The sequence below is a fragment of the Nerophis ophidion genome, linkage group LG19 (genome assembly GCF_033978795.1).
Source record: "Nerophis ophidion isolate RoL-2023_Sa linkage group LG19, RoL_Noph_v1.0, whole genome shotgun sequence".
Classification (NCBI taxonomy): Eukaryota; Metazoa; Chordata; class Actinopteri; order Syngnathiformes; family Syngnathidae; genus Nerophis; species Nerophis ophidion.
In genome coordinates, this window is record NC_084629.1 from 46,371,681 (window position 1) to 46,392,033 (window position 20,353).

The window sequence follows — 20,353 nt, forward strand, 5'->3', positions numbered from 1 at the left end:
GGTTTTGCATATTTACGATTTATAAGCAGATTAAGTAGCCATATCAAATTAGTAAGTGATATGAAGTGTAATTAACAGTGGAGAAGAGCGTGCATGCTAAATCTGGCATTAGTCACGCGCACAGAGAGATGAAATGTGCACATTATCCTACATAGCGTAGGGGATCAATTTCCTCTTACCTGTTTCTGTCTATCTTTCCATCTAGAGTTATTGAAATGTTCCGGAGGTCCTGAGTGTCCGTTATGTGAATCACCGACCGCCCTTCGAGGTCAGAGCTTGCTTAAACAGAAAGATATGACCTGTGCCTCACCTGTAATTACCCAGCGTGGAGAAAAAACGCCCTCTGAGATTGAGTACAGTGAAATCGGACCGAGTGAATCCTTCAAAGAGCCTCTAGGCACCGCGACCCTTGGCCTGTCGGACCAACAGGGGAACAGTGCCGACCTGCGCTGCGACATCACTCGCTCGGCAGACTCTCAAAATGAATTCCCTGCCCTGGATCTCTCTCTTCCCTCCTCTTCTCCTGTCGCCATGGCTTTGTCACTAACTCTGGAATGCCCCGTGGAAAGAACGAGCTACGAGAGTCTTTGGAGGATCCTGGCTTACTACAGTGAGACTGCAGTGCACCTTGAGAGAGAAATGCTGAATGGACCACCGGGTCTGGCATACCACTACCGGCAAGCAGCAGGGACAGAGGGATATTATAATACTGGAGTCAAAGCCACGGTCCAAACAGGACCAGACTGGTTAATGCAGCCAGCAATTGGCATTCAGCTTAACAGAGCGCAGTCTAGCCGAGACACAGTGAGCCTTATATACTCCACAAGAGTCTCTACTCATCCTGACCCCACAACAGATTCAGCATCATCTACCACTATTTCACACCCATGGGTACTCATTTCAACCTCCCATACCCCCACAGCACTAGCAGCTATCGAAGGCTCTAGGCTGGAGCTTTCCTGTCCCGTTTTAAGTTCTAGTAAGCCGCAAATACAATGGATTCTTCCAGATGGATCAAAACTTATCTCCCCTTCCATTAGTGAAGATGGTGGAATTCAGGCCTCTGGTACTGGGCTATTGTTGCACAAAGTGGAGCTCTCAAATGCAGGGATTTACTACTGCTTAGCCCAGGCTGGAACTGATTCTGATGTTCTCCCTGTGCGCCTGATAGTGGAGGAGTCCTCCGCCTCAACAATAGGCAAGCAAGTCGGACCCCCTGTCACAGGATCAGCCGGACAGCCTGTCAGCTTATCTTGCAAGGCATCTGGTTCACCAGAACCACAAACAGGTTGGGTGTTACCAGATGGGAATGTAGTTTGGAAGGGTTTAGCAGTATCAGGGGGACTTATGATCCAATCAAATGGGAGTCTTTTTCTTTCCAACCCCTCTCTGAGAGATGCTGGTCAATATCGTTGTGTTGCTGCCAACCAGTATGGTAGCGCGTCCTTGTCCATTAACCTAGAAATAAACTCACTGAACCCGGTGTCTTTTGGACATGTTCCAGTCGGGCCACAGTCAGCCTCCGGGCGATCAACAAAGATACGAGCGCCGTTGTTACGTCAAATAGAGGAAGGATCCGGGGATGGAGCAGAGGAAGAAGTGGGAACTATTGTAGTTAATAAAAAACATGCAAGACCTCTTCAACCTAGTCCGAACAGACACTTTCAAGGTGGCAAGTCCATTAGACGAGGGCCTCTGAGAAAGGGTCCCTTGAGAAGAAGAGGGAGGCCTCTATCATCTGAGCAGATGAGAAACCAAAGTGACAGCAGGTCTAGAGTCACCCTAAACAAACAAAACATAGACCCTCAAAAATGGGCTGACCTACTGGCAAAGATACGCCAGAAGACTGCACTTACGAACAACAGTGAGGACATCACAGCAGGAAAGCCCACAGCAGAACCATTGAGAGGAGACAAAGACTTGGAAAGAAATGAGGATGGTGATGACATAAAGGGGGAAGGGATAAATATATCAGACATGGAAGGGTCGTCAGTCGATGACGCTAATCTGGGAGAGGAAAGTTTACAGCCTATTTACCCCCCTCAGACCGTAAACGAGGTAACACAAGTGGAAACTGGGACCAAAACTGCCACTGAGAGGCATATAGACAGTGAGCCCTCGGACACACAGACACACAAGAACGAGGCCACAACACAGCTCAAAACAACAACACGGACAAATCCAGTCACCTTTGGAACTAATGACCCAGATCCAGCTGGAGGGGAACAACAGGAAGCAATCCCCACGTCGTCGAGAGTCAAACCGTTAAAACCACATAGGGGATTCATGCCTAATTTAACCCCCAGAACCCGGCCTCAAAACCCTTGGAACTCTCGCAGGAGGATCGGACAGCGGAGGCGAGTCCTCAACCGGCCAAGGGGGCGACCGACTCTACCACCTCAACCTCTGCCTGACTCTCCAAAAACTCTGATACCTTACACAACGAACCAGATCACAATATCTCCTATTCTGGTTAAAGAGATGAATGATACTAAAACTACTTTGTCTACTCCAACAATCAGTATGGTAAATCCTTCAACTACGTACATTTACACCACTCCAGGTATAACCGCCGACTTGCCTTCACCGACTTCATTGCCCCACATGGACACGGAGACATATGTAGACGCCATGACTCGTTCAGGCAACATACCAGACAGCACAGAGCCTTGGGTCTTTGAACCTCAACCACCGGGGACTGCTGATTCTCGTGATGCGCACACAAAAACACAAACGCCCTCCGGCATACATGATGTCGGGCCCTCGGGCAAAAAGGGTGAAGGACCGGAAACAAACCTTGACGTTGGACGAGATGTATCTCATTTCTCCACTATTCTCCAAGCCCCTGTAACCTCCGCGGTTTTATTGCCGACTCCTTCAACCAGTCCCACAAATAACTACGTTACAAGTAGTACTAGTTTTGCAGATTTAGATGAAACATTTTCAACACTGACTACATTTACTGGACGTTTGAGTCCATCGACGACGCCTACCGAAACTACTCCGAAGGGTAACACATTTTCAACTTCTGCTCCCACTACTGTTATTCAGTCTTCCACCACCCTTCCCCCGACTACTACTTTGAGTGGTACAAAAACAGCAGATCTCCTCAGAGTTAGTCCTCAGATGACTTTAGGTCCGGCTTCTTCTACCTCGAAAACAAGCAGTCCGATTCCTGGTGGCTCCTCAGTCAAAATGTCATCAACTACACCCGGCGCATCCTCTACAAGAACAACATCAAGTCCTGCTGTGTCATCCAGAGAGAGGCCAACCATGGGCCAGGTCAAAGCCAAAGGGAGGCCTGTGTCTGTGGCTTCCAACCAGAGTCCACCCCCAACTGACTGGAGGAACCCTGGAGCTAATTTAATTCCGGATTCACACAGCAACAGGCCACAGTGGTCTCCGTCTCCACTTCCTGCCGCCCCACGGGTGAGTCTTGATCTATTGAGAAAAGTTTTATATCAGGAAAATGTGTTTTAAAGCCAATACCTACGACAAAAAGACTAATTAAAAACGATCAACAGTCTTTGATTTAAAGGCCTACTGAAATGAGATGTTCTTATTTAAACGGGGCTAGCAGCTCCGTTCTATGTGTCATACTTCATCATTTCGCCATATTGCCATATTTTTGCTGAAAGGATTTAGTAGAGAAAAGTTCACAACTTTTGGTCGCTGACAAAAAAGCCTTGCCTGTACCGGAAGTAGCAGACGATGTGCGCGTGACGTCACGGGTTGTGGAGCGCCTCACATCTGAACATTGTTTATAATCATGGCCACCAGCAGCTAGAGCTATTCGGACCGAGAAAGCGACAATTTCCCCATTAATTTGAGCGAGGATGAAAGATTCGTGGATGAGGAAATTTAGAGTGAAGGACTAGAAAAAAGGGAAAAAAAAGGCGATTGCAGTGGGTGCGATTCAGATGTTATTAGACACATTTACTAGGATAATTCTGGAAAATCCATTATCTGCCTATTGTGTTGCTAGTGTTGCTCAAAAACTCCTTTGTCCCACATGCCATTAGACTGTACAACTCCTCTCTGGGGCAAGGGGGTACAAGGATGACAGGGGATGCAAAACAATGTTGTATTTTTATTCCCATCGTTGCTTTAGATTTTTTATTCTTATTGTAATATTTCTCTATTTTATTTCCATTTAAACCCCCATTATTTACTTTTTACTTTTTTAAAATTGATCTCGGGGCTTCACGGTGGCAGAGGGGTTAGTGCGTCTGCCTCACAATACGAAGTTCCTGCAGTCCTGGGTTCAAATCCAGGGTTGGGATCTTTTTGTGTGGAGTTTGCATGTTCTCCCCGTGAATGCGTGGGTTCCCTCCGTGTACTCCGGCTTCCTCCCACCTCCAAACACATACACCTGGGGATAGGCCCCTCCCACCTCCAAACCCATACACCTGGGGATAGGCCCCTCCCACCTCCAAAGACATGCACCTGGGGATAGGCCCCTCCCACCTCCAAACCCATACACCTGGGAATAGGCCCCTCCCACCTCCAAAGACATGCACCTGGGGATAGGCCCCTCCCACTTTCAAAGACATGCACCTGGGGATAGGCCCCTCCCACCTCCAAAGACATGCACCTGGGGATAGACCCCTCCCACCTCCAAAGACATGCACCTGGGGATAGGCCCCTCCCACCTCCAAAGACATGCACCTGGGGATAGGCCCCTCCCACCTCCAAAGACATGCACCTGGGCATAGGCCCCTCCCACTTCCAAAGACATGCACCTGGGGATAGGTTGATTGGCAACACTAAATGGTCCCTAGTGTGTGAATGTTGTCTGTCTATCTGTGTTGGCCCTGTGATGAGGTAGCGACTTGTCCAGGGTGTACCCTGCCTTCCGCCCGATTGTAGCTGAGATAGGCGCCAGTGAAAGGGAATAAGCGGTAGAAAATGGATGGATGGATGGATATTTTGCACTGTTATACAATTTAATAAATCATAAACTGATGACATAGTGCTGTATTCTACTTCTTTATCTCTTTTTTTCAACCAAAAATGCTTTGCTCTAATTAGGGGGTACTTGAATTAAAAAAATGTTCACAAGAGGTACATCACTAAAAAAAAGGTAGAGAACCACTGCTCTAATCCATGGTGTCAAACTCTCATACTCATACTTGCCAACCCTCCTAATTTTCCCGGGAGACTCTGGAAGTTCAGCCCCCCTCCCGGAAAATCTACCGAATATTCTCCCGATTTCCACCCGGACAACAATATTGGGGGCGTGCCTTAAAGACATTGCCTTGTCTTCATGTCTTCTTTTTCTCCGTATAAACAGCGTGCCGACCAAGTCACATGATATATGCGGCTTTCACGCACACACAAGTGAATGCAAGACATATTTGGTCAACCATCAGCCATACAGGTCACACTGAGGGTGGCCATATAAACAACTTTAACAATGTTACAAATATGCGCCAGACTGTGAACCCACACCAAACAACCATGACAAACACATTCCCTCCAACATATCCAGAATCCCTTGCAGCAGTAACCCCCCCCCCTCTACCACCAAACCCCGCCCACCTCATTGTAATTTTATTTTCAAATATATTAGCCCGTGGAAAAAGTTCATGTTGACATTTACCTCAGAAGGCTGCAAATACATTTTTTATTTAAATTGTATTTACTATACCATTGTTGTTTTTTCGTTTGTTTTTTGAAAGTTGATTTTGCACTATTGAGTTTTATATTTTATGAAAATGGATGGATGGATGGAGTTTTATACCGTATTTCTTTGAAATGCCGCCAGGGCGCTAATTAATTTAAAACCTCTTCTCACTCCGCCGCTTACCAAAGGCATGCGGTAAGTTTAGGCCGGTGCTTATAAATTTGAGTGTGATGTAAGGATACCGTCATGAAAAGCACATTTAATAAAAAAAGTTACCTCTTCTCACTCCGGCGCATACCAAAGGCATGCGGTAAACTTAGCCCCCCGCTTATAAATTTGAGTGTGATGTAAGGATACCATCATGAAAAGCATATTTAATATAAAAAAAGGTTATTATGGTCTTACCTTTACTTATAAATGAAGTCCATGCGCAGCTCCTTCTGATCAAAAGCATCGATAACTTGTTTATAGAAGTCTTCCTTATCTTTCTTCAGTTTTCAAAGTCTCTCTGTCTCGATGGAGATCTTCCTTTATTACCTCCTGCTTCGATTGAAAGTCCAGTTTAGAAAACTGTTTTATTTTAAATATGTAATCCTCCATGTTAAAAGTGCAAGCGAGAGGAAAAAATAAACGATTGCTGCTTGTTGTCACTTCTTCTGCAGCCGAGTAGTTGCAAGAAGGATCACTAGCGCCCTCTACCACCAGGAGGCGGGAGTCATTTAATGACTCATATTTGACACACGCAGCTACGGTATATTAATAAAACATAGCTGCTTACTGTTCTTTTTAGCATATTCAATAGCTTGGACCTTAAATCCTACTGAATAGCTCTTAATCTTCTTCCCTTTATGCGATTTCAAATGATTGAAATCAGCCTCCTCCATTTTGAAAATGATGACAGGTGAAGTGTCACTCGTGACGTGACGAGTTTGACCCGGTGGAAATTTTAGGCATATGCTAATTATTTTGCGAAATGAGTTTGACCAGGCGGAAATTCTAAAAATGCGCAAATAAAAATAATATTTTGGGATACGAGTTTGACCCGGCGTTAATCCTGAGCCGGCGGTAATGCTAAGCATGCGCTAATTATTTTGTGAAACGAGTTTGACCCGGCAGTAATTCTAGGAAGGCGCATACTATATACGGTAAGGAAATACGGTAAGCGTTGCTTGCTCCATATTCAAAATCGGTGTAGCTAACTGAGCAAATAATCAACATTTTATTCATGCACTTTCTCCTGCTACTTCAAAGCTAAAATTTTTTCTTCATTCGTTATTATTTTTTATTTGCAAATTTGTTATATTAGCCTGTGGAAAAAGTTTATTTTGATATTTACCTCAGAAGGCTCCAAATAGAAAAGAGGCATTGGATATTTATTTAAATTGTATTTGATATGCCATTGATATTTTTTAATTATTATTATTATTATTATTATTATTATTTGAAACTCGATTTTGCATGTCACTATAAAGTTATATAAGCCTTTCTTGTTCAATATTGAGTGCAAAACTTGTTTGGGTCCCTAATAAAAGGTTCATTTGTTCAGTATTACATTTTGGCCCACTCTGTATTTGTCACACTTGGACTTGGGTTGTTTCCCCGAGGTGCGAAGCGAACGGAGTGGAAACGGCGATGGCGTGAAGGTAAAGACATGTTTATTTAAACACTAAAACTAAAAACAGGAACAAACCAAAGGCACACACAAAGGCGGTACAAAAAAAGGGCTATAAAACAACAGACTAGCACAAAGGCAATGAACTATAAACAAGAAACAAAAACTTGCACTGTGGCATGAATAACAAGAAAACCTACTGTGACAAAAACAAGGGGCATGGATCATTAGCAAGGTGCGTAGCAGGTGATCGAGGGCGTGAAGGAGGTGATGTCCGGCGTCCGGGCGGGATGGCGTAGTGGGTAGAGCGGCCGTGCCAGAAACCTGAGGGTTGCAGGTTCACTTCCCACCTATTGACATCCAAAAAAATCACTGCCGTTGTGTCCTTGGGCAGGACACTTCACCCTTTACCCCCGGTGCCTCTCACACTGGTGAATGAATGATGAATGAATGATTGGTGGTGGTCGGAGGGGTCGTAGGCGCAAACTGGCAGCCACGCTTCCGTCAGGGCACCTGTGGCTACAGATGTAGCTTACCACCACCAGGTGTGACTGAATGATGGGTTCCCACTTCTCTGTGAGCGCTTTGAGTATCTAACAATAGAAAAGCGTGATATAAATCTAATCCATTATTATTATTATTATTATTATTATTATGTCGCCAGGACGAAGAACAGAAACAGACAGCTTAAATAGCAGTGACATCATCAGTGATTGAACAGGTGCGTGACATGACAGGTGAAACTAATAAGTTGTCATGGTAGCAACACAAACCAGAAACAGAGTGTCCAAAAAACCAAACATAACATGACCAAAACGAAACATAATCCATAGGCGTGACAGTATTTGAGTGACCTACTATTAAAACCTAAGGGATGCTTATGGAAGTTCTTATATTTATAGGATTTTTCAGCACACTGTCAGTAAGCAAAAGGTGAAAAAACAACACGCTCCATTACAACATTAAACGTTGTCAGAGTCTAATCCCATGGGATTTGTAACAATGAGACATTAATTTTTTTTGCAAGACTGAACAACCCAAAGTAATGAATTCCATCACAGATGAGGAACTTTTTAATCTGAAACAACAATAATGCTGTAATAAACAAACTGTATTGTAATGCCACCCTTGTATCATGCTGGTACTTTTTAAACATTAATGTGATTACGATCCATTATCGGTTCCCAGGTACCGGTTTTAAGATTCAGGCCAAAGATTGCTGACCCACACATCAGAACCGTGTCATTCCCAGCCGAGGGCGTTGCAAGACTGGCTTGTGAGGCTCAAGGAGAACCCAAACCCACCATCACATGGACCAAGATCGCCACAGGTAAGCTGATATGGACACATTTGATTAAATATATACAACAAAACACACAATAACCCTGTTTCCATATGAGTTGGGAAATTGTGTTAGATGTAAATATAAACAGAATACAATGATTTGCAAATCCTTTTCAAGCCATATTCAGTTGAATATGCTACAAAGACAACATATTTGATGTTCAAACTCATAAACATTACTTTTTTGGGGCAAAAAATCATTAACTTTAGAATTTGATGCCAGCATCAAGTGACGATAAATACTAATAAAGTTGAGGAATGCTCATCAAACACTTATTTGGAACATCCCACAGGTGTGCAGGCTAATTGGGAACAGGTGGGTGCCATGATTGGCTATAAAAACAGCTTCCCAAAAAATGCTCAGTCTTTCACAAGAAAGGATGGGGCGAGGTACACCCCTTTGTCCACAACTGTGTGAGCAAATAGTCAAACAGTTTAAGAACAACCTTTCTCAAAGTGACATTGCAAGAAATTTAGGGATTTCAACATCTACGCTCCATAATATCATCAAAAGGTTCAGAGAATCTGGAGAAATCACTCCACGTAAGTGGCATGGCCGGAAACCAACATTGAATGACCGTGACCGCGGCACTGTATCAAAAAATCAACATCAATCTCTAAAGGATATCACCACATGGGCTCAGGAACACTTCAGAAAACCACTGTCACTAAATACAGTTTGTCGCTACATCTGTAAGTGCAAGTTAAAGCTCTACTATGCAAAGCCAAAGCCATTTATCAACAACATCCAGAAACGCCGCCGGCTTCTCTGGACTCGAGATCATCTAAGATGGACTGATGCAAATTTGAAAAGTGTTCTGTGGTCTGATAAGTCCACATTTCAAATTGTTTTTGGAAATATTCCACATCGTGTCATCCGGACCAAAGGGGAAGCGAACCATCCAGACTGTTATCGACGCAAAGTTGAAAAGCCAGCTTCTGTGATGGTATGGGGGTGCATTAGTGCCCTAGGCATGGGTAACTTACACATCTGTGAAGGCACCATTAATGCTGAAAGGTACATACAGGTTTTGGAGCAACATATGCTGCCATCGAAGCGCCGTCATTTTCATGGACGCCCCTGCTTATTTCAGCAAGTCAATGCCAAGCCACATTCAGCACGTGTTACAACAGCGTGGCTTCGTTGAAAAAAAGAGTGCGGGTACTTTCCTGGCCCGCCTGCAGTCCAGACCTGTCTCCCATCGAAAATGTGTGGTGCATTTTGAAACGTAAAATACGACAGCGGAGACCCCGGACTGTTGAAGGACTGAAGCTCTACATAAAACGAGAATGGGAAAGAATTCCACTTTCAAAGTTTCAACAATTAGTTTCTTCAGTTCCCAATTTTATTGAGTGTTGTTAAAAGAAAAGGTGATGTAACACAGTGGTGAACATGCCCTTTCCCAACTACTTTGGCACGTGTTGCAGCCATGAAATTCTAAGTTAATTTTTATTCGCAAAAACAAAAAAGTTTATGGGTTTGAACATGAAATATGTTGTCTTTGTAGCATATTCAACTGAATATGGCTTGAAAAGGATTTGCAAATCATTGTATTCTGTTTATATTTACATCTAACACAATTTCCCAACTCATATGGAAACGGGGTTTGTAGGTTAAACATATAAGTAGGATATGCCATGTCGGAAAGAGTTAAGTACAGTACAGAATTGTGGAACAGTTTTATTACACCAGTAGTTTTTAATTATATTTTCTTCAGCCGTCAGGTGGACATTGCAAAACAGCAAATAGTAAAACTAATATTGCTGCACGGTATACCGTTATTAGTACAGTACCGAGATACTAATGAATAATTTTCGGTACTATATCGCCTTTAAAAAGTACCGGTCCGCCATACCACCCTCCGCCCCCCCTCGTCTTCACATCATGGCTGGTTTACGAGCAGACGAGCATGTTCGGCAGTGCACAATCACAGAGTACTTACAAGCAGACACGGTGTGTAGATAGAAAAGGTAGAACGGACGCAATTTGGCTTAAAAACTGACGATAAAGGTGATGTTATAACACTGAAACGCCCACTGGAAGAGACACTTTAAGACATGGCTAGCTGGCTAGCGGCTAAAGTCCAGCTCAAATCACTAATCTTCGCCTCCCTGGCGACAAATAAAGTATGTTTCTTACAAGTAATATCCCTGCAGGACAAGGAATAGCTAAACATGTTTCACTACACAAAACGTAAACAAACGCCATAGGTGGATCTACACCTAACATCCACTGTAATGATACCAAGTACAGGAGCGTTTTCTCCTCGATTCTACTATGATTACGTCAATATTTTTTGGCATCATAACATTTTTTTTTTTTCAATAGTGTATCGTGTTTATAAACTCAGAAAATATGTCCCTGGACACATGAGGACTTTGAATATGACGACTTGGTATCGGATTGATACCCACATTTTTGGTATCATTTAAAAATAATTTAAAGTATCAAACAACAGAAGAAAATGTGATTATTACATTTTAACAGAAGTGTAGATAAAACATGTTAAAGAGAAAGTAAGCAGTTATTAACATTTTCTACCGCTTGTCCTTGATAATTTTGACAAAAATAATAGAACTGCATACGTCAGCAGCTAAATGAGGAGCCTTTGTTTGCTTACTTACTAATAAAAGACAAGTTGTCTTGTATGTTTACTATTTTATTTAAGGAAAAACTTGCAATACGAAACATATATTTAATGGACCGTAAGATATTTTGTTATAATAAAGCCTTTATTTAGAAAAGTACCCAAAAGTATCGAAACAATTTTGGTACGGGTAACGGTACCAAAATATTGGTATCGGGACGACACTACTGCAGGAGTATGTATTATTATCGACATCTTATAAAAGTGAAGTGAATGATATTTATATAGCGCTTAATTCGTAATTAAAAACAAAATAGTGATTTTTTTTATTTTTATATTTATATAGCGCTTTTTCTCAAGTGACTCAAAGCGCTTTACATAGTGAAACCCAATATCTAAGTTACATTTAAAGCAGTGTGGGTGGCACTGGGAGCAGGTGGGTAAAGTGTCTTGCCCAAGGACACAACGGCAGGGACTAGGATGGCGGAAGCGGGAATCGAACCTGCAACCCTCAAGTTGCTGACACGGCCACTCTACCACAATGCATCACTTTATGAGTGGGGAACCTTTCGGATTTCAAATATATTTATCCATCCATCCATTTTCTACCGCTTATTCCCTTTCGGGGTCGCGGGGGGCGCTGGCGCCTATCTCAGCTACAATCGGGGGGAAGGCAGGGTACACCCTGGACAAGTCGCCACCTCATCACAGGGCCAACACAGATAGACAGACAACATTCACACACTAGGGACCATTTAGTGTATATATTTAGTAGGATTTTATTCAACTTTTCACTGTGATTACTCAATAAAATATTAAATAATTACTCCAAAATATTAAATAATTAAAATCAATGGTGTCCTGCATTATTGATCTTTGAGGGCTTTTATTGCTAAATAAAGGAACTCTCCTGAAGGAATCAATAAAGTACTATCTATCTATCTAAATACTGCATATTTCAGTTTTACTATAAAAAAACAAAGTGGTCTTTGACAGAAAAGGCATAAAACCTTATTTGTTTTACTTTATATCAACCTCAAGTTGATATAGAGATTTAGTGTAAGCATTAAATTAAAAATAATAATATAATTTGACTTATTTTTAACATTTTGGTGACTGACACCCGTATACTCCCCAGGACCCCTAAAGATTAAAAAAACAAAACATATATTTTGTTATGGTTTGAAAATGAAAAATATTATAAACGGCCCCTGCATACTTAAATGTTTCCGTGTGGAAAAAGTTTGGACACCCCTGACATAAGCGATCATTTATGTGTTTATCGTGCATAATTATCTTTTCTCTTTCTGCCGCCCTTTCTAATAGTGTGTCTGTGGATGTTTGGGTTCCAGGAGCTGTCATGTCAGTCCATTCCAGGTCTCAGCGGTTTGAGGTGCTGCCAAACGGCAGTCTTGTCATCCAAAGTGTTCAGCTCCAAGACAGGGGCACGTATATTTGCAGCGTGCACAACTTCCTGGGCCGCGACAGGTGAGAATACTTTAGTTATCAAGTTATGAATGCAAAATAACTACAAACCCCGTTTCCATATGAGTTGGGAAATTGTGTTAGATGTAAATATAAACAGAATACAATGATTTGCAAATCCTTTTCAAGCCATATTCAGTTGAATATGCTACAAAGACAACATATTTCATGTTCAAACTCAGAAACTTTTTGCAAATAATAATTAACTTTGAATTTGATGCCAGCAACACGTGACAAAGAAGTTGGGAAAGGTGGCAATAAATACGGATAAAGTTGAGGAATCCTCATCAAACACTTATTTGGAACATCCCACAGGTGTGCAGGCTAATTGGGAACAGGTGGGTGCCATGATTGGCTATAAAAACAGCTTCCCAAAAAATGCTCAGTCATTCACAAGAAAGGATGGGGCGAGGTACACCCCTTTGTCCACAACTGTGTGAGCAAATAGTCAAACAGTTTAAGAACAACCTTTCTCAAAGTGCAATTGCAAGAAATTTAGGGATTTCAACGTCTACGCTCCATAATATCATCAAAAGGTTCACAGAATCTGGAGAAATCACTCCACGTAAGCGGCATGGCCGGAAACCAACATTGAATGACCGTGACCTTCCATCCCCTGTATCAAAAACCGACATCAATCTCTAAAGGATATCACCACATGGGCTCAGGAATACTTCAGAAAACCACTGTCACTAAATATAGTGTAAGTGCAAGTTAGAGCTCTACGATGCAAAGCAAAAGCCATTTATCAACAACATCCAGAAACTCCGCCGGCTTATCTGGGCCCGAGATCATCTAAGATGGACTGATGCAAAGTGGAAAAGTGTTCTGTGGTCTGACGAGTCCACATTTCAAATTATTTTTGGAAATATTCGACATTGGAGAAGCGAACCATCCAGACTGTTATCGACGCAAAGTTGAAAAGCCAGCATGTGTGATGGTATGGGGGTGCATTAGTGCCCAAGGCATGGGTAACTTACACATCTGTGAAGGCACCATTAATGCTGAAAGGTACATACAGGTTTTGGAACAACATATGCTGCCATCTAAGCGCCGTCATTTTTATGGACGCCCCTGCTTATTTCAGCAAGACAATGCCTAGACACATTCAGTACGTGTTACAACAGCGTGTTTTTGTAAAAAATGAAGGCGGGTACATTCCTGGCCCGCCTGCAGTCCAGACCTGTCTCCCATGGAAAATGTGTGACGCATTATGAAGCGTAAAATAGGACAGCGGAGACCCCGGACTGTTGAAGGACTGAAGCTCTACATAAAACAAGAATGGGAAAGAATTCCACTTTCAAAGCTTCAACAATTAGTTTCCTCAGTTCCCAAACGTTTATTGAGTGTTGTTTAAAGAAAAGGTGATGTAACACAGTGGTGAACATGCCCTTTCCCAACTACTTTGGCACGTGTTGCAGCCATGAAATTCGAAGTTAATTATTATTTGCAAAAAAAAATAAAGTTTATCAGTTTGAACATCAAATATGTTGTCTTTGTAGCATATTCAACTGAATATGGGTTGAAAAGGATTTGCAAATCATTGTATTCTGTTTATATTTACATCTAACACAAACGGGGTTCATACACACTCTTATGCCAACACCGAGACGTTGTAAGAATTTCTATACTGAGAGAGGATGTTTCATTTCTTTTATGTCAAGGCTGCTGACCACCCTGGAAGTGTGGACACGTCCCCCTCGAATGCAGCTGGCGGGCTACAGAGAATTCAGCGTCCAGCAAGGTGGAGAAGCCCACCTGGACTGCCATGCGAGCGGCGTCCCAGCCCCTCTGCTCTCCTGGGTTCTTCCGGATCGCTCAGTCCTGACCTCCACTACCAACTCCGGCAATCGTATCAGTCTGGACTCAAACGGAACCCTCCGTATTTCCTCAACCTTACCAAGTGATCGCGGGATATATCGCTGTGTGGCCTCCAACTCAGCCGGAGCTGCCAGCGCTTCTGTTCGACTCCACGTATCGTCGTTGCCCCCGGTGATGGAGCAACCCGCAGAGGAACGCCTGGTCTTGGCTCTGGGGAGACCGCTTTATGCCGACTGCTTTGCTAGACGGGACCCGCCGCCGACTTTGAGATGGCGTCTCCCAGATGGGACTGTAGTTCAGCCATCCCAGTTTCTTCACGGCAACCTTTTCGTCCTGCCAAACGGGACCCTGCATATCCGAAAAGTGGGTCCGAAGGATGTTGGGATTTACGAATGCACATCCACTAATGCAGTTGGAACTGACAGGAGGACGGTCAAGGTGGACATTAAAGAGGAAACAGATGCTGAGAAAAGGGAAGGGACAACTTTTACATCTGGTTTTCTGAAAAACAGATCCAGCTACCAATCAATAGCACTTGATTCTACCCCACTATTGCCTTCTCATGGATCCAGGAATGGGCCAGGAACAGGCTCAAAATACTCACATCCTCCTCGCCGGCCCGCTTCTGTGGACTCGGCTTCAAAAATCAATAGAACAGTCGTTCCCTCCCACTCACAGCTGACTAATTTGACAAAAACCCCCGTGGTTACAACAGTGTCCTTTGGCTTTGTAAACACATCTGAAAAAGGCAGAGCTTCAGTTGTTTTGCCGTCCATGCCCGTAACTCCATTCAGCAAAGCCCGAATTGTCTTCAGCTCACCGTCCATCACTACGGTGTCCTATGGGGAAAATCTGCAGCTTCACTGCTCTGTAACTGGCCACCCATCCCCCATTATTATTTGGAGGACCCCCAACAAGAAACTGGTGGACATGCACTTCAGGTATTGTGGGTTTGAACTGATACACAGTACACTGCAAAAACTGAAATCTAAGTAAGATGAAATATCTCAAATAAGGGTGATATTTGCTTATTTTCTGTCTGGTAAGATAATTCTTCTCACTAAGCAGATTTTATGTAAGAGTCTTTTACTTGTTTTAAGGGTTTTGCTCCTAAATGATCTCAGTAAGATACTACAGCTTGTTTACGACATTTTATTAGATTAGATAGATAGTACTTTATTTATTCCGTCAGGAGAGTTCCTTCAGGAAAATTACAATTTTCAGCACAATCCCATTCAAGATCAGACAAACATTAAAGGGAGACAGAACAGGATCGCTGACGGGTCTGCCGGCTTCCAGCGCCCCTTACAAAAAAGATGACATACAGGTAAACAAGGGGGGGAGAGAAAAAAATAGAAGATTGAAATAAAATAAAAAATAAAATAAAAAAAATAAAAAATAAATAAATTTAAAACAAAAAGGACCTATTTTGAGTAAAATATGCTTGAAACTGTTTTTGTCCAAGTGTCCAAAACACACCCAGCAATGGTGCACAGGAAGGCGGGGTAGAAGAGGGGGAAAAGGCAGCCAAAATGTTCATAAGTCCCAATTGTGTCCAAAATACCTCCCCGGGGTTCCAGTCCCACGAGTCCCACCGCCAGACACACAAATCCTGGGATACAAAAAATGTCCAAAACGCACCGAGCAAAGTCCCACGGGAAGTAGGGGGGAAAAATTTGAAAAAGTCGGCAAAAGTCCCCCAAAATTTTCTAAATACCTACCAAGGTTCGAGTCCCAACCGGGTTCGAGTTTGAGTTTGAGTGCACACTCGAACCCGGGTGGGACTTTTGAACATTTCACCGACTTTTCTCACTTTTCTCCCCACGTCTCTGTGGGACTTTGCTGGGCGCGTTTTGGACATTTTGGGCATCCCGGCTGGCGGCAGAACTTGTGGGACTCGAACCTGTGTAGGTATTTTGAACATTTTTGGGACTTTTGCTGACTTTTACAACTTTCATCCCCCCTCCCCATGGGACTCGACTGGGTGTGTTGTGGACATTTAGGGCATCCCGGGACTTGCGCGGCCATACATAAGATTTTATACTTGTTTTAAGTGTTTAGGTCCTAAATGATCTCAATAAGATATTACAGCTTGTAGCTGAGATTTGATGACCTATTTTGAGTAAAATATGCTTGAAACTATTTTTGTCCAAGTGTCCAAAACACACCCAGCAATGGTGCACAGGAAAGTGGGGAAGAAGAGGGGGAAAAGGCGGCCAAAATGTTCAAAAGTCCCAATTGTGTCCAAAATACCTCCCCGGGGTTCCAGTCCCACGAGTCCCACCACCGGACACACAAATCCTGGGATACAAAAAATGTCCAAAACGCACCGAGCAAAGTCCCACGGGAAGTAGGGGGGAAAAATGAGAAAAAGTCGGCAAAAGTCCCCCAAAATTTTCTAAATACCTACCAAGGTTCGAGTCCCAACCGGGTTCGAGTTTGAGTTTGAGTGCACACTCGAACCGGGTGGGGCTTTTGAACATTTCACCGACTTTTCTCACTTTTCTCCCCACTTCTCCGTGGGACTTTGCTGGGCGCGTTTTGGACATTTTGGGCATCCCGGCTGGCGGCAGAACTTGTGGGACTCGAACCTGTGTAGGTATTTTGAACATTTTTGGGACATTTGCTGACTTTTACAACTTTCATCCCCTCTCCCCATGGGACTCAACTGGGTGTGTTATCGACATGTTGGGCATCACGGGACTTGCGCGGCCATATATAAGATTTTATGTCAGAGTGTTTTACTTGTTTTAAGTGTTTACACTGCAAAAAGTCAATGTTCAAAAACAAGAAAAAAAAATACAAAAATGAGGGGTATTTTACTTAAACTAAGCAAAATTATCTGCCAATAGAACAAGAAAATTCAGCTTGTCAAGACTTTCCAAAACAAGCAAAATTAGCTAACCTCAATGAACCCCAAAATACCTTAAAATAAGTATATTCTCACTAATAACAAGTGTACTTTTCTATGTGGAAAAGTACACTTTTTGCTCAATATGTTGTAAAATATTCTTAAATGAAGTAAATGCTAGTGCCATTATCTTGACATAACGAGTTATGTCATCATTTGCTAGGCATCATGAGTCCAATACTAATGGGTCAGAGGCTCAGATGAGTGTCTCACCACAGGTGAAATCAACATCAGTATTATACAAGCCACAGCGCTCTTGGTTGGTTGTTATGCGCCATGCGAGCAAAAGTTGGGGTTCCGAGCCTCCCAACTCCTAGTTGGCGTAGCAAATTCCACAGTGAACCCTGTAAGATTTGACTAAAGAGCTAGTGTCTTAGTCACCACACTGCAAAAAGGCAGTGTTCAAAAACAAGAAAATAAAAAAAAATACAAAAATGAGGGGTATTTTACTTAAACTAAGCAAAATTATCTGCCAATAGAACAAGAAAATTCAGCTTGTCAAGACTTTCCAAAACAAGGAAAATGAGCTAACCTCAAAGAACCCCAAAATGCCTTAAAATAAGTATATTCTCACTAATAACAAGTGTACTTTTCTAGGTAGAAAAGTACACTTTTTGCTCAATATGTTGAAAAATATTCTTAAATGAAGTAAATGCTAGTGCCATTATCTTGACATAACGATATGCGCTTGGCATCATGAGTTTTTTTTTCATGCTTGAAGTAAGAAATGATTACTTTAAAAAAGTAGTTTTATACTTGTGAGTGTTGATGACACAGCTTTGCAACACTTGATATTCTAGTTTCAAGCATGTTTTACTCAATATAGGTCAGGCCTGGGCAATTATTTTGACTCAGGGACCACATTTAGAAAAAACAAATACGTGTCTGGGAGCCGGTATATCTATTTTTAGGCACACTAATACAAAACTTTGCAATAATGCCTGATTGAATGCTAAAACGTTATGTTGAAAAATATTCTTAAATGAAGTAAATGCTAGTGCCATTACCTTGACATCATGATATGCGCTTGGCATCACAATTTTATTTCATGCATAAAATAAGAAGTTATTACTTTAAAAAAGTAGTTTTCTACTTGTGAGTGTTGATGACACAGCTTTGCAACACTTGATATTCTAGTTTCAAGCATGTTTTACTCAATATAGGTCATCACATCTCAGCAACAAGCTGTAATATCTTACTGAGATCATTTAGGACCAAAACACTTAAAACAAGTAAAACACTCTAACCTAAAATCTGCTTAGTGAGAAGAATTATCTTATCAGACAGAAAATAAGCTAATATCAGCCTTATTTGAGATATTTCATCTTCCTTAGATTTCAGTAACTTTTTTTTTTTCTTGTTTTGAAAAGTCTTGACAAGACGCGTTTTCTTGTTCTATTGGCAAAAATTTTTGTTTAATTCAAATAAAATACCCCTAATTTTTTTTTTCTTGTTTTGAAAAGTCTTGACAAGCCAAATTTTCTTGTTCTATTGGCAGATAATTTTGCTTAATTCAAATAAAATACTCCCAATTTTTTTCTTCTTGTTTTGGAAAGTCTTGACAAGCCGCGTTTTCTTGTTCTATTGGCAGATAATTTAGCTTAGTTCAAATAAAATATCCCTCGTTTTTGTATTTTTTTTCTTGTTTTAGAAAGTCTTGACAAGCTGAATATTCTTCTTCTATTGGCAGATAATTTTGCTAATTTCAAATAATATATCACTATTATATGTATTTTCTTTCTTGTTTTGGAAAGCCTTGACAAGCCAAATTTTCTTGTTCTATTGGCAGATAATTTTGTTTAATTCAAATAAAATACCCCTCATTTTTTTCTTGTTTTGCAAAGACTTGACAAGCCAAATGTTCTTGTTCTATTGGCAAATAATTTTGCTTAATTCAAGTAAAATACCCCTCATTTTTGCATTTTTTTTCCTTGTTTTTGAACACTAACTTTTTGCAGTGTATGAGCAATATAATTTAGCTCTGGCATTGTGTCTCACGCTCTGTCTTTCCCGTGTATGTTTCATTTGAAGTTTTGATCGACGCCTGAAAGTTCACCCAAATGGCACGCTGTCCGTCCAGTCAGTGACGGAGCGGGACATTGGAGACTATCTCTGCATCGCACGGAACAAGGTGGCAGATGATTATCGTCTCCTGCGTGTTTCCGTTGACATCAAGCCTGCAAAGATTGAGCCCAAGCAGCCTTTCAATCAAATGGTCTCCTTTGGAAAGGCATTGAAGGTAACGTACGAATCGAATGCTGGGTATTTGATCATATCAGACTAGGCGGGAATTAGACTTAGTCTGTCCTGTTTCCGGCGTCCGTAGTGATTTCTATTCAGTGCGCTAGGCTTAAATGACATTTGTCAAGTTTGAAAGGATTATTCATTAATGTCAAAGCAAGAAATCTACTGGTGGATTTTAAGCGGTATCAGACATTGAGATTTCCGAGGTGGTTAAAGTTTTATCTGTTTAATCTGTTCATGTCTTAAACCAATCTTCTGACTTTCCGAGATTGGGAAAATAGAACGCTATTCAATTTCAAGTCAAATATTCTTTAAACACCAGTGCCGTGACTACAAATGAGTTGGGAAATTGTGTTAGATGTAAATATAAACAGAATACAATGATTTGCAAATCCTTTTCAAGCCATATTCAGTTGAATATGCTACAAAGACAACATATTTGATGTTCAAACTCATAATTTTAATAATAATTAACTTGGAATTTCGTGGCTGCCACACGTGCCAAAGTAGTTGGGAAAGGGCATGTTCACCACTGTGTTACATCACCTTTTCTTTTAACAACACTCAATAAACGTTTGGGAACTTAGGAAACTAATTGTTGAAGCTTTGAAAGTGGAATTCTTTCCCATTCTTGTTTTATGTAGAGCTTCAGTCCTTCAACAGTTGTTGTATTTTACGCTTCAAAATGCGCCACAAATTTTCCACGGGAGACAGGTCTGGAC

At 41.8% G+C, this 20,353-nt stretch overlaps 1 protein-coding gene across 1 annotated transcript in view; it reads left to right on the forward strand.

The window, feature by feature from the left end:
* Positions 1–20,353, forward strand: part of LOC133538477 (matrix-remodeling-associated protein 5-like) — a 44,519-nt gene that overhangs the window by 14,864 nt on the left and 9,302 nt on the right. Inside the window, exons 6-10 of the mRNA XM_061880132.1 lie at positions 206–3,429; positions 8,427–8,568; positions 12,523–12,658; positions 14,320–15,417; positions 19,419–19,626. Of these exons, the coding sequence (XP_061736116.1) occupies positions 206–3,429; positions 8,427–8,568; positions 12,523–12,658; positions 14,320–15,417; positions 19,419–19,626 (4,808 nt within the window). The remainder of the gene's footprint in view (positions 1–205; positions 3,430–8,426; positions 8,569–12,522; positions 12,659–14,319; positions 15,418–19,418; positions 19,627–20,353) is intronic.